This window comes from Fukomys damarensis, unplaced genomic scaffold (genome assembly GCF_012274545.1).
Source record: "Fukomys damarensis isolate Sample0158 unplaced genomic scaffold, DMR_v1.0_HiC HiC_scaffold_38, whole genome shotgun sequence".
In the NCBI taxonomy this organism is placed as follows: Eukaryota; Metazoa; Chordata; class Mammalia; order Rodentia; family Bathyergidae; genus Fukomys; species Fukomys damarensis.
Genome location: NW_022900950.1, coordinates 42,527,032 through 42,541,560, shown reverse-complemented (window position 1 = coordinate 42,541,560; position 14,529 = coordinate 42,527,032). Strand labels below are relative to the sequence as shown.

General features: G+C 37.3%; 1 protein-coding gene across 1 annotated transcript in view; it reads left to right on the top strand.

Annotated features, from left to right (window-relative positions):
• Proser1 (proline and serine rich 1) overlaps positions 1-14,322 on the top strand; it is a 22,760-nt gene extending 8,438 nt beyond the window's left edge. Inside the window, exons 5-13 of the mRNA XM_010639173.2 lie at positions 646-739; positions 2,491-2,601; positions 4,353-4,436; positions 5,591-5,669; positions 6,263-6,358; positions 8,303-8,347; positions 9,789-11,574; positions 12,300-12,450; positions 13,052-14,322. Of these exons, the coding sequence (XP_010637475.1) occupies positions 646-739; positions 2,491-2,601; positions 4,353-4,436; positions 5,591-5,669; positions 6,263-6,358; positions 8,303-8,347; positions 9,789-11,574; positions 12,300-12,450; positions 13,052-13,174 (2,569 nt within the window). The 3' untranslated portion in view covers positions 13,175-14,322. The remainder of the gene's footprint in view (positions 1-645; positions 740-2,490; positions 2,602-4,352; positions 4,437-5,590; positions 5,670-6,262; positions 6,359-8,302; positions 8,348-9,788; positions 11,575-12,299; positions 12,451-13,051) is intronic.
• The last annotated feature ends 207 nt before the right edge of the window (positions 14,323-14,529 follow it).

Here is a 14,529-nt window from a genome sequence, read left to right as displayed (position 1 = left end):
ATATATTTTAAAGTCCTTTATATATTTATACATGTACATTAAAAGTCAAAAAAACAGCATAAGATAGAACTTGATCTTTATAGATCAGTCATGATTTTTAATGCATTTAGCATGAGTTGGTTCTGTTGCCATAGCTCTCATTGAAGCCATACTCATTGAAGAAAGAGTGTTTTCAAGACTCACAAAATGTTTTTTTGGAACTAGTGATTAAACCTGGCCCTTGTACATGCTGGGCACACACTGTACCACTAGTCCCACTGAACTCTGTCCTTAGCCCTTTTTAAAATTTTATTCTGAAACAAGGTCTTGCTAAGTTGCCCAGGTTGGCCTCAAACCTGTAAATCCCCATGTGTCACCTCCCAGGCAACTGGACTCACAAGTGTGCACAATTACACACTGCTCTCAAAACAGTGATAATTTGTTTATAGTATTACTTTATAATTTCTAGTAATCAGATGAACCTCTCTTCAGTTATATTTACTATTGTTATATAAACATTATTTAAAGTTGCCTATTAAAAGTAAGTAATCCCATGGGTAAATGGGAAACGTTTACTCACCTATGTCTGCATAAGCAAAAGTTGCTTACCTGTGAATATATGTCTAGGTTGTTAAGCGAAATGCTAAAATTGTGTTTCTTGGGTAGGAACATTGTTGATGCACAGAATTCTCGTCCCATTGAAGATTTATTCAGGATAAATATGTCTGAGAAGAAACGGTGCAAGAGAGTACTTGAACAGGTAATTTTCTGAAGATTGCTGTGAAAATGGCTGGTTTTTCTGAATGTTATGAATAAAAAAAGGCCCATCTTTCTATGTTAGCTCTGAGGAATAATGTTATGCAGGCTTAAGAGCAAAAAAGGCATTTGGCCCCTCCCCTGTACCTCATGAAGTGTTTATGTCTTGGACCCTTGGCAGCACTTGGCCATGGTTCCAAGTCTTTATTTTTAACTCTATGTATTTAGGAATTTGACTTTTCAAATTTGTTAATCAGATTTATAAGAAATTAATATTACAGCAAAATTTCACTTTTATTGGTTTAAAATCCACAAAAGTGGGAAGTAGTAGCACTTGTCCAAACCTAGAAAACTTGATTCCTCATTTAAGGATTGTGATGCCTGTAAACTGAATTAATAATTGAAAACCTGGTAGAGAAAGATGTAGGTTGGTGTCCCAGGCTTTGCAGCTTACATTACTTAGTCCTCACCCCCCTCTCTAAACTCAGGGAGGGTAGACAACTCTGCCTTAGTCCTATGGTACTATAGTGGAAACAAAGTCTGAGTCCATGATGTTTTACTTTAATAATTTCCTCAATGGATTTCTAAAATTTTCATGGCAACAAATGTATACTGCTACAGTTTTCTTCCTTATAGAGCATGCTCTTGGTGTCATTTTCCTTCTTGGAAATATTCTGGAACTTTATGTTCTGTGGAAAAGGTCTCTGATTAATATAAACTGTATAGCTTTTCTACAAGGTATACCTGAAGAGCCTTTAAAGTATTCATACATGTTAGCCTGAAAGTTATTACCTTTTAGCCTGAAAAAATTTGTTTTGTGGAATTAAGTAGAAATACATAATTCATATTACAAGGGCCTTCACCTAATATGATTTATAATAGCCAAAATTTGAGATGTCGTTTTAGAGTTACTTAGTAGGCGGCCGGATTATATAGTTTATATAATATGTGTTGTGAATGGATTTATATAACTATGTGCAAGAACATATATAGCATACATACTTATAAAATATATTTTTATGTAATTATAAAACTAGTTTTATACATATCCAATTTAAATACAACTGCGTAGTTGTATAATACATGCAGATAGATCTGTTGGAATCCTTTATACAGTAATTTTCATTAATTTCATACATATTGGTTGAACACCAACTCAGTATATGTAAGGCTTCATTTCAGAAGCTTGGGATGCAGTAATAAATAGCCTAGACCCAATTCCTTTCTTCGCTGTCTCATAACTGTATATTATATTGAACACTATATCCAAGTAATTCTTGCCTATTCAGAAGGATAGCTGTTTGAACACTTTTTTTTTTTCTGCTACTTGTGGTTTTTCTCATAAGTTGTAACTTCTTCACAGCAAGGACTATGTCTCTTTCAACTCTGTATCCTCCTAATCTTCCCTGTACAATGAGTTTAGTATTTATAGATTTGGACTCTTTATTTCGCAGTGGTTGAAGAAATGAAACAGACTAGATAATAAGACTTTTTTGCACACAATTTATAGAAGCTATTATGAAGATATCTTTGCTGAAAGGGTCTATTAATTGGAAAATTAACACTATTATGGTATTGCCTTTTTAGTAATTCCATTTAGGGTGATTTTTAAAAATTATTATTTAGGACATTTAAGTACTGAGTGAGATGTGAACAGATTGAAATATTGTTCCTTAATTCATGTTTTTAGCTGGACTTCCCAATATCGAGAATACTTAACTGTTTGTTTGTTTCCACTCTCTTTTTACATTGCAGGCTTTTAAGGGCGGCTGCAAAGCTCCCCATGCTATGATATCTTCTTGTGGAACAATCCCAGGAAATCCATATCCCAAAGGAAAACCTAGTCGTATAAATGGAATTTTTCCAGTAAGCACACCTTGATGGCTGTATATGAAACTTTTCATGACTAAGTGATATGTATTTTAAGTTAATAATATTTAAGAGAAAATACCAATTAATGATGTATCTGTGAAAGAAAGGAATGCTATCAGTATAATTCCTGGATTTACCATCAATTCAAAGTTCTTGTGTAAACTTAATGTTTAACATGTTTTTGTAAAAGCTTCAGAACAAGCTAAACAAAATTAGATGATTTTGTTTTGTTTTCAGGTTTATAAAGGAACATTTCTTAAATTCTCTATTTTTCAGATAGTTTCACTGTTAATATTTGAGAAACTTTGCACAGTGTTCTTCCTGAGAATCATGTTACATAATAAAGCTGCTGAGAAGTCCTGTAAAAAAGATGCTTGGTTTTAATAGCATCTGTTACTCTCAGTCACTTTGTGAGATAATTTTTTTTTTTTTTTTTTTTTGGCTTTTTTGAGACAGGGTCTCATTATATACTTGAAACTGACCTGAAACTATGTAGCTCAGGCTGATCTCGAACTCACAGTGATCCTCCTGCCTCAGCTTCCCCAGTGCTGGGATTACAGGCATGCGCCACAATGCCCGGCAGATAAATTTTTTAAAAGACATGTTTTAGTTGCTGAATAACAAATAACCTAGGAACTGCGTGATTAAATTAGTGAATGTGGATTATCTCACTTAGTTTTTCTGGGTCAGGAATCTGGGATTAATTAAACTGGTTAGTTCTTTTGAGATAGTGAATTTATCTTAAAGCTTGATTTGGAGCTCACAAATATATTTTTAAGGTTTTTAAGACATTTACATGCCTGCCAAGTTAGTGTTGTTTTTGATGGGAGCTTGTTTGTTTTTGTCAGAAGAACTTTTTCCATAGTGCTGCTTGGGCATCCTATGACACAGCTGGTCAAAGTGAGGCCAAGTGGAAGCCTCAAGGCCTCTATGACTTTGCACTGAAAGTCAAATGCCATCATTTGTGCATTTTTCTATAGTTGCGCAGGCCAACCCTTTTCATTGGTTATACAGTTCAGCCTTATCTGTTTTGATTTTTTGTTGTTGTTTTTTTTTTTTTTTTTTTTTTTTTTTTTTTTCAGCACTTTTGAGGCAGGCGGTGGAACCACTGAGCTAAATCCCCAGCCCAAGCCTTATCTGTTTTGGGACAGGAACACTTAAGAAACGTGGATTAGTGGGAGGCCACCTTGTGGTTGGTTTCCATGCTAATGCGTAGAATTTAAGGACATGAACTATCTGGAATACACGCTGTTACAGTTTAATCCTTTTTCTGATTTGTGTCATTATAACAGTCTTTCATAAGATCCCTGCCCTTAAAAACATAGACAGTCAATATTTTCACAGGCCACTATTTTTTCTCATACTTTCAACTAATACAGGTGTTCTTTTTCATTCTTTAGCATTGCCTATGCTGTGACATTTCAAGTCTATAGTTGGTTTCTATAGTTGGAGATGAGAACATACTTTCTCCTTCCCTCTGACATCCCCTCTATGTATTACGTGTTTGTTTCTAAGTAACTGCTGCCATAAGAGTTCTGTGACAGAGGAGGTTAAGAACTTCCTTATCAGGATTGTATAGCCAGGCAGGTCAGAACTAGGTTTAGAATCTGAGTCTTATTCCTACAGGTTACATCCTTTACTTCAACGTAATACAATGTGGTTATTTGTTGTTTTGGTTTGGGTTGAGTTTCTTTTTTTATTTTGGTTTTAAGTTATAATTTTTTTTAATTTTTATTTTTAAATAGGGAACACCTTTGAAAAAAGATGGTGAAGAATGTACCAATGAAGGCAAAGGAATAGCTGCTCGGATTCTTGGACCATCCAAACCAGTATGTTTAAGGAAATAAAAAATGGAAGTTTTAATTCTTAATGCAGTTTTCTGTCTCCAAAGAATAAATTAAGTGTTTGTGTTGCAAAGTTTCAGTATAGGAGAAATTCTATGGGAGAATGGCTGAGGGCAGTGACAGTGAACCTTTTAGAGCTTTCATTGATACGAATGCCTGCTAGACGTGCCCAACACTGGCCTAGAGAAATATGTGTAATTACTTGGCAGTCTCATAGGCCCTTTTGAGTTTACATGTTTTATTTTATTTAGTGAGATCAGCCAAATTATTTTTATTCTTTTCTCTTGCCACATTCACCTGTACAATTTAAGTATAGTGTGAGGTGTTTGCTTTAACTGAGGTTTTGGTTTGGTGAAATCAGTATAAATGAAAGAAAAATGAAGCCTGATGGTTGAAAGTCTTTTCAAGGAAGTGACTATGATTAGGATGTAAACTGGATAAGAGAAGATACCCCCGTGTGTGAGGGATTGTTGGAGTTCAAGGACTAGAGGCCTATGCACAGCCACCTTGCAGTCCTTGCCCATTCCATGAAAAAATGCAGTGGCTGTTGTTTGTAAGACTTAGACAGAAACTCAGCCCTTCCTACTACTGCTCCAGAGGCATGTGCTCTCTATAGGTACATGTACAGCATATAGTTTAGCTTCAGGTATTTCTAGTTCTTACATAAATACTATCAGCTATAAAATAAAGTATGTGTGGATTTGTGGATTCAAAAGGAAAAAAAGGGTAGAAATGATAGGTTGAATTCCTAATGAGTTTAGGAGGATATTGCCATTGGGATTTTGGGTAGGCAAGATTCCAAAATTAGCCTATTTTTATTTTTTACTGAGGAGATAGCAATTATTGGATTAACATAGGCTGGATCTCAGAGAAGTTTGCTATTTAGGATAAGGTCTGACTTCATTGGAGATGATTGGGTACTGAAATAAAAAAATACACAGTGCTCTTTGGCAGGATCTAAATTTAGAATTTGATGGGAACCACTCTTACTAAACAGAAATTTCCTTCATTTGTGTCCTGTCTTAGTCTGATAGTCTTAAGACTAAATATTTTGGTGACTTTTATTTTGTCTTGTTTGTTTTTTTGCCAGGAAATAGCTTATTTGTCTTCTAACTGCTATACCTTTTCTCCTCGTCTAGCCTCCTTCAACATATAATCCACATAAACCTGTTCCTTATCCAATACCTCCATGCCGTCCACATGCAACTATTGCACCAAGTAAGGAGTCCTTTAATTTCTACTTCTTTTTTACTGTTTATTAAATTAAAAGTAAGTACTAGTGTTGGTGCTTAGGAAATCTGCAGTTCTTCTGAGAGTTTATGAGTTTATGAGAGCTTAATTTTGCCAACAGCTTTTCATGTCGAACTACTAGTAGCCTCTGCAGCAGTTTACTTAGGGTATTTTCCTTTTGATAAATTAGTTGCACATTATTTTTACTCATTCTTTATCATTATGGGTTCTCACTTTGGTAAATGATCCTGAAACCCTTTTTTGGTTTTTGGTGTATAGAAGTATCATTAATGTATTTAAGTCAGGTCCATATTCCTGACTGTAAGAATGGTGGGTTCTGCCTGCCTTGCTAGTCAGTGAGCTTATGCCTAGAAGGGCACGCAGTGTGAAGTAGGAATCACCTATTGTCTCAGTGGTCTCTTGTTTTCACTTAACCGTAGACTCTAACTTCCATGTACAATCTAACTTGTATATGACAGTATTGAAAATAGATTGGAATGCTATATTAATATGATTTAAACTCCTGGCTACAGAGTGATAATAAATTGTATGTATTTTTTCTTACTATATTTTTACTTTAGGTGCTTACAATAATGCAGGTCTGGTACCATTAGCCAATGTCATCGCTCCAGGTATACCCCCTCCACCTCCATATACTCCAAATCCGGTAGGAACAGGTAAAGTCATGTTATATTCAATGTTAAATAACTTACTCATTCACAAACATCCATTTGGCGGGGGCAGTTGTGTAACATGTGTTCTAACAATGGAAGCACAAGTTCAAGAGTCTGACAAGTCTGAATAGGTGTCCTTGGTAGCATCAGGCTGCTTTCATTATCTTGATGGGCTTCCATTTTTCCTTTTTTTGTTGGGGGGTGCTGGGGATCGAACTTGGGACCTTGCATTTATGAGGCAGGCAGCGGAACCACTGAGCCAAATCCCCGGCCCTCACTTTTCCATATGTAATATAGAGTAGCAATAATATCATCCAGCTGGACATGGTGGCATAGGTCCATGGTCCAGGTACTTGACTGAGGCATGAGGATCACAAATTTGCAGCTGCCCTTGGCAACTTAGCAAAATCCTGTCACTTTACTAAATAAATGTAATTAGAAACACTATCATTTAATATTAAATGACCTTATAATGTGATGTATGCTGAGGATTCAGGGTACATGAACAGCCCTGTTCACAAAGAGTTTGCAAACTAGTGAAAAATGCAGGTAAAGAAATCAAGACAATTTCAGTATATTCTATTTCATTGGTTCTATGCCTTTTTTTATGGTTTAATTTCCCTAAAGTTGGAATGCATTTTATAGCAAATGATTTCTTAACTGTTTGAGAGAGAAGATAGAATGAGAAATGCTGTAACCAGGTGCATATGTGGAAACTCACAGGAAGGGGATCCAAACTAATTCCCCTAAAATAAATGTGAACTGTATAGTGTACTGCTAAAGTTTGTCAACTCAATAGTACACCTTCCATTTAACTGAATTAAATTGAAGAATCAGCTAAGAAGAGACTGGTGATAAAATGTCGTATGAAGAATACCAAAGTAACAATAAGGTGATTTCTTTGTTGCCATGAGCTGTTGGGTATTTTTCAAAAGCATCTTCAATTCCCTACTTGAGAAATTTGGATTCAGTTATTGGGGAGGGGGTTGACTTTATTTTTAAATGATATCCAGGTGATTTTTAACTTTAAGCAAGTTTAAGAGATACTGAAATCTCAAATATACTGGTACACAAAGAACCCAAAAAGCATCAGAGTATCTGGATTTTTTAACTACTAAATTTAAGAGAGCTAAGGCACTTTATACCACCAAATCTTTATTGTGCATCTTTGGGCATTTAGGGGAAATGCTTATCTGGCTCAGCAGGGGTGCTTTAGAGAAACTACAATTTCTAGATGAATAGATGAATACTTAAGGGGTTGAGGGTTGGGTTACCAAAGGTTTTTTTGCCCAAGGCAGTTTATCATGTTCGTGTTGGTAGGGTGGGAAGGTGGTGAGTTGGATACCCCATGCCTGGCAGAAGAGGGGAGGGAGTTACAATCTGTCCTGCTATAGCCTGAGTTTCACTGCCAGTTGACAAGATGGCCTCATTCACTTTTGAATGACATTAAGGTTCCACTTAGGTTCCCTTGGACCACATGTGGAAACATAGGCAGGTTATAGAAAAATAAAAAGAGCCATTTCTTATGAACAATACGACAAGTCATGAAGAGGAACAAATACCACCATTTGGGCAACATGGGAATGAAGGGCTTATAAAAAGGTTAGAAGGACGAACTAATATTCCCAGCACTTCCCGTCTCATTCTTTCTGATGCCCAGGCTGGCATCTTTCCAGAAAGGCCTGTTAAGCTTATCTGTAAAATTACGTTGTGTATTTAAAACCTAACAAGTTTAATGGGAGGACAGCAGGAGAGGGCAGAGTGGGGGGAGAAGAAAGAACAATTGTTTATAACCCTCAGTGTGCATATATGTATGGTTTTTATTTATTTTTTTTCAGGCATGTATTTTATTTCCTTACCATATTAATTTTGACACCAGTTTCAGATTCTTAGTGTGTTGAATAATTTGATTAAAATTGAAATCAACTTTTATTTACTTTTATGTAGAAAATGAAGACCTTTCCAATCAGTCAAAACCTACACAGAATCAAAGTAAGTACCAAATTTGACCCAGAGGTCACAGATATCTCTCATAGTTGTCTGCTTTGTTATTCACTGAGACAATTTGAGTTGAATATATCTTGGATATTATAGAAAAAGTTCTTGGATGAAGGATATAATTAAAACTTATTACCTGTGGCTTAATAGTGCTATGTTTTATCACCATGAAATGCACATATTAATTGGATTTAAAATTAATCTTACAACTTTATGTCCTATTTGCAAAACTTTCAGTGAAGTCTTAGTAGTATCTGGTATCTGTATGCATACTCATTTTATATTTTGATATTGGAAGCCTCATTTATTTATATAAACATATGGTATGGTAAAAATCCCTTTGACAAATGGTAGATCAGATTCTACTTTTAGATTTAGTTTTTTCAATAAGTAGTGTTAGGCATAATTTAACTTAAGGTTGAAAAGCACCAGAGCAGAAAGTGAAATTATAAATGAAGTGTTGCCCAAGTGGAGCCTCCAGGTGGCATCAGCGCTTAAGTACCTCTTCATCCCCTAGTTGAAGGTATGTGTGACCAGGAAGGAGGCGCCTTCTGGTGTGGGACAAATACTGGCATCAGTTCTTTATGACAAAGTAGTTCTCGAGTCTAATTATTGTGGCACATGGTTACGAGTCTCAGTGGGAAAAGTCCCCTCCCTGGGGACGGTACCTAATGAGTACTTCTGAGTTGGTTTCTAAAGGAGGTAGCATAGTTGGGTAGAAAGAACACTAAGTAAGAAGGTGTCAGGACATCTAGTTTTTTATCCTGGCTTTGTAACCACTTAGCTTTGTAATCTTGAGAGGGTCACTTAACTTTATGAAAGGGGGATGAAGGAAACTTATATCTTTTGTTTCACTACATTAACAATTCTATTTTGGAAAGAGGTAACCAGGTTAAATGTCATAGTACCACTGGTAATAGCATACTTCGGTTACCTGTGCTGTGTTATTTGAACATGATTAAGAAGATAGTTTTTGTTTCTCCTTTTTTAACCTTATTAAGAAACAATAAAGGCCAGGGATTTAGCTCAGTGGTTCGGTGGCCTTCCTTGCAAGCACAAGGACCTGAGTGCAATCCCTGGTACCAAAAAAAAAAAAAAAAAAAAAAAAAAAAAAAAAAAAGAATCAATAAAAACAGGGCTGGGGATTTAGCTCAATGGTTCTGCCGCCTGCCTTGCAAGCACAAGGACCTGAGTTTGATTGCTAGTACCCCCCCAAAAAAGAAAAAGAAAATAAAAATAAACTATTGCATTGTTAAAAACATAGGTCTGACAAATCAGCATAATGAAAACCAGCAATTTATATACTATAAGAGTTGATTATACCTGTCATTGATTTTCTTTGATATTTGTGAGATAAAAATTGTCTTGCATTTCTTTTGAGTTCAAAGTGGAAATTTTAGTGTGATGATAATTTCTTGCCCTTTTTCTCCCACAGCATTTTCCACCCCAGCAAGCCAACTCTTTTCACCTCATGGTTCTAACCCTTCAACACCTGCTGCAACTCCTGTCCCCACTGCATCCCCAGTCAAGGCAGTAAACCACCCATCAGCATCAGCAGCTGCCACTGTTGCCGGAATGAATGTACCAAATGCCGTCCTTCCTGTGTTCCCAGGGCAGGTCTCCTCTGCCATCCATACACCTCAGCCATCAATGCCAAACCCAACAGTGATTAGGACCCTTTCACTGCCCACTGCACCTGTAACTTCCATCCACAGTACATCCTCTGCTCCTGTTCCTGCCATTTTTTCTGGCCTAATGCCATTGCCAGGTCCTTCTGCTCCTGCTACCCCGGCGCCTCAGGCCACATCTACACCTCGAGCCACTCTTGCTTCGAGTGAAACATTTGCTTCCACTTCTGCCCCTTACACTAGCCTCTCCTTTTCCACCAATACTACTGCTGCTTCTACCAATAACCCCAATTCCACATCCTTGTCATCAGTTTTTCCAGGTCTCCCTTTGCCCTTACAACCAACATCCCAAGGTGTATCCAACCCAACTCCTTCTGTGATTACTGGTGGTTCTGCTCCCAGTGTTGCTGGTTCACTTGGCCTAAATAATCCTCTTTTGTCTGCTTTAAAAGGCTTTCTGACATCAAACGACACCAATTTAATCAATTCCTCTGTTTTGTCATCTGCTGTCACAAGTGGGCTAGCTTCATTATCCTCTCTTACTAATCAAAACTCTGATTCTCCTGCCTCGGCCCCTAACAAGTGCTATGCCCCGTCAGCCCTTCCTGCACCACAGAGGTCTTCTACTCCCGGACTGGCCATGTTCCCAGGCCTGCCATCTCCTGTGGCTGCCTCAACCACCACACCCCCTACGCTGCCTGTGCAGTCTCCTTTGTCCGCCGTTACATCCTCTTCAACATCAGTGCCGGTGAGCTGTGGCTCTTCAGCCGCCCTCTTACATGGTCCCCACCCAGGTACTTCAGACCTACACATTTCATCCACCCCTGCTGTGACAACTATTCCTGTTATGATCAAAACTGAGCCCACAAGTCCCACTCCCTCTGCTTTCAAAGGCCCCTCTCATTCCGTGAATCCTCCTCGTGGCACTTTAGGCTTGTCAGGGACGTTGGGCCGTGCGTACACTTCTGCATCAGTGCCCATCAGTTTATCTACTTGCCTTAATCCTGCATTATCAGGTCTCTCCAGTTTGAGTACCCCCTTAAATGGTTCCAATCCCCTTTCTTCCATTTCCCTCCCGCCGCATGCTTCCTCCACTCCTATTGCTCCAGTCTTCACTGCTCTTCCTCCTTTTACTTCTTTGACCAATAGTTTTCCTTTACCTGGAAGCCCCTCCCTAAACCCATCCGTATCTCTTCCAGGGTCACTGATAATCACCTCATCTAGTGCTGCCACCTCCACAGCCATGCCTGCTCCTAGCTCTACAGCAGCTGTTCTCTCAGGGCTCTCTGCTTCAGCACCAGTCTCAGCAGCACCTTTCCCCCTCAACTTGTCTACTGCTGTCCCCTCACTCTTTTCAGTTACTCAAGGGCCTCTACCCCCTTCCAATCCTTCCTACCCTGGCTTTTCTGTCTCTAATACCCCCAGTGTTACCCCTGCTCTTCCCTCGTTCCCGGGACTACAGGCACCCTCCACAGTCACAGCTGTCACACCACTGCCTGTTGCAGCCACAGCCCCCTCACCAGCACCTGTCCTCCCAGGATTCGCTTCAGCATTTAGTTCTAATTTCAACTCTGCTCTTGTTGCACAAGCCGGGTATGTGAATAGTTTGAAAATAGGATAAAATTATTTTTCCCTCTAAGTTTATCTCATTGCCTTATGTTATTCAAATGAAAGTCGAAATGGAATTATTTGGTGGTCCTAAATTATGTTTTTTTGGACCAAAACTTTAGTTCTAAAAGATGTTTCATGGCTCTTCAGTGATGGTAAGATAAATATATAAATATCAATGCTTATTAACGATTTTAGAATTTAGTATTTGGTTTAACTGTTACTATCACATAGTGTTTAAAAACACTAAATTTAAATATACTAAAAAGTATTACAAATACTATTAGGATTTGGTTTACTTAACTTTCTTGTAGCATAAGTTATTAGATAAACTATAAACTTAATAAATTCCAAATAACAATTTAATAGCAGTTGAGTGGCTGATGTTATGGTTCTTTTCAAAAGAGGAATAGATTTCTAAAAATTTTTTAACAAAATTGTGCTATGATAGATATGTAAGTATTAATACTAACAAAGTTTTAGGATTTCTATTTGTTAATTTGCTTATAGGAGGAAGTATTATGTAAAACATAGATTTGTTGAATTCAGAATTACTTTAATTGAAATTGAGTGGCTGGTTTCCTGGTTCCTTCCAACAGAAAAGTGGATTCTAAGTTTTTGTTTTGTTTTTACATCTTTTGATACTACTCGACAAATATATCAGTGACTTGTCTTATCTGGAGTTTGACCTCTTTTTCCCTCAATTGTAGTTTATCATCTGGACTCCAAGCTGCAGGCAGCTCTGTTTTTCCAGGCCTTCTGTCCCTCCCAGGTATCCCTGGGTTTTCCCAGAATCCTTCACAGTCGTCCTTGCAAGAATTACAGCATAATGCAGCTGCACAGTCAGCATTGTTACAGCAGGTGAGCAGGCAATGTCTGTTGTAAATAAAATAATGTGTCCTACTAGTTATACGTGAATATCCCAACATTGGCAAAAAGTAGGTTAGTTCTTCCCAAAATTTGCAATTTAGGCTTGTTTTTAAAAGTGTGACAAAGCTTAGGATGAAATCATCTGTATGACTTATTTTTCTCCCTTGCAAAATTTTTAAATCTTTATTTGTAGATTTTACTTAAAATGTGGGCCAGGGATTTGGCTCGGTGGTCCCACCACCTGCCTCACAAGCACAAGGGCCTGAGTTTGATTTCCAGTTTAAAAAAAAAATGATATTTTTAAGACAAGTTTAACTTGTCTTCTGTTTAAGCTATAATGGACCATTCAAGTAAATTGTTACTAGAAAACCTCTTGACTTGTATTTTCAAGAATATTAAATATTTTAATGGCATTTCTGTGACTTCTCTGCCTGAAGAAGTTTTAACACGTCATTGAAAATGTAGGAGACTAACAAACTTTATCTTGCCCAACATTGTTCTTTTCTTCCTTATCTGTAGCATACCATAGCCAAAAGCAAGTCCGGAGTTGATTGAATGAAACAGTCTGCTAAACTGTGCTTTTTTCTCTCAGGTCCATTCAGCCTCCGCTCTAGAAAGCTATCCAGCTCAGCCTGATGGCTTTGCAAGTTACCCCTCGACACCAGGAACACCATTTTCTTTGCAACCAGGCCTATCCCAAAGTGGGTGGCAGTGAATATTTTAGTATTTGTTTTCTTGGGAACAACGTGAGATTTGCCTAAGAACTGCAGTGAACAATCTGACAAATGTGAAGTCAGCCAAAAGTCAGAAGATGAAAATGAGGATAATCCTAGGGAAATTATGACAAGAAATTCTAGTTGCATTTTTGAAAAATGGTTTTAAGTATGAATATTCTCCATTCCCTTATGTAAATATGCTGACAATAAACTGTAAGGGGAATAGTATTTTAAAAATTATTTGTGGACTTTTCACCTTCCATCCTACAAAATTTTGAATCATGTATGTGGTCTACATAGAATATGAAAAGAGAAGACCGAACTCTTTATAGCCGAATACAGCCTTAAATCTGCTTGTATAGCATCCATGGACAGAAGTAATAGTTGTGCCTCAGATTTATGGGTTGCATGTGGCCCTGGGGAGTTACTGCCCTTGGTATGCATGAGTGGTTCCTGTTAGAATCAGTTGGAACTCCGTATTCTGTATGTATTCACAGAAGGGAACTGGAGACCCACTGCTATTTTTAATTTCTGGTATTTATGATCATACATACTGCTGAATTTAACTCAATGTTTCAGATAAGTGGAAATGGTGCTTATTATGTAGTCTCTAGAATGACTTTCAGGTGTTTTCAACTAAAACTATATATCCAGAACTACTTTCTTACAGAAATATAAGGAAGGCTTATTATTTGCCTTCAGAATAACTTACCCTAATCTCAGCAGTATCCAGATGAATGAGGAACACTTGGGCCACCTCTATTATTCATTGTACTCTGGAAGCTCTTGGTAAATGTTTACAATCATGGGATGTAGTATTTTTATGTGTATTTAAATCAGATGCTTATCTGAAATAATTATGTGACAGCAAATAGAGAAAACTTGCTCTTTTAGTAAGTAAGCAGTGCATACTCTAAGGACCTGTGGTAATATAACATGATTGAATGTCATTAACTTAAGAGTGATAATTGCCACACTGGGGTGGCGGGTAGAAAGAAAGAATTTCAATCCTGTGATTAAAAGTATAAACTATAGAGTCTACTGTAGTACATTTCAGCATCTAGAAGTTTTACTTTTATAAAGATGGTGTCTGGAAGATGTTGCAAATGTATTTTCCTTCAACATGGGAAACAAACTTTTTAAGTATATTAAATATTCCTGTATGGTTAGTTTTTAACAATTTTTTAAAATAAACTTTATGGATATGACAAATACTTCAAAGGTGTTTTGTTAAATGCTTAAGATAGGCGGGCCCCGGAATTTAGCTCAGTGGCTCCACCACCTGCCTTGCAAGTGCAAGGTTCTGAGTTCGATCCCCAGTAGCAAAAAAAAAAAAAAAAAAAAATTTTTTAGG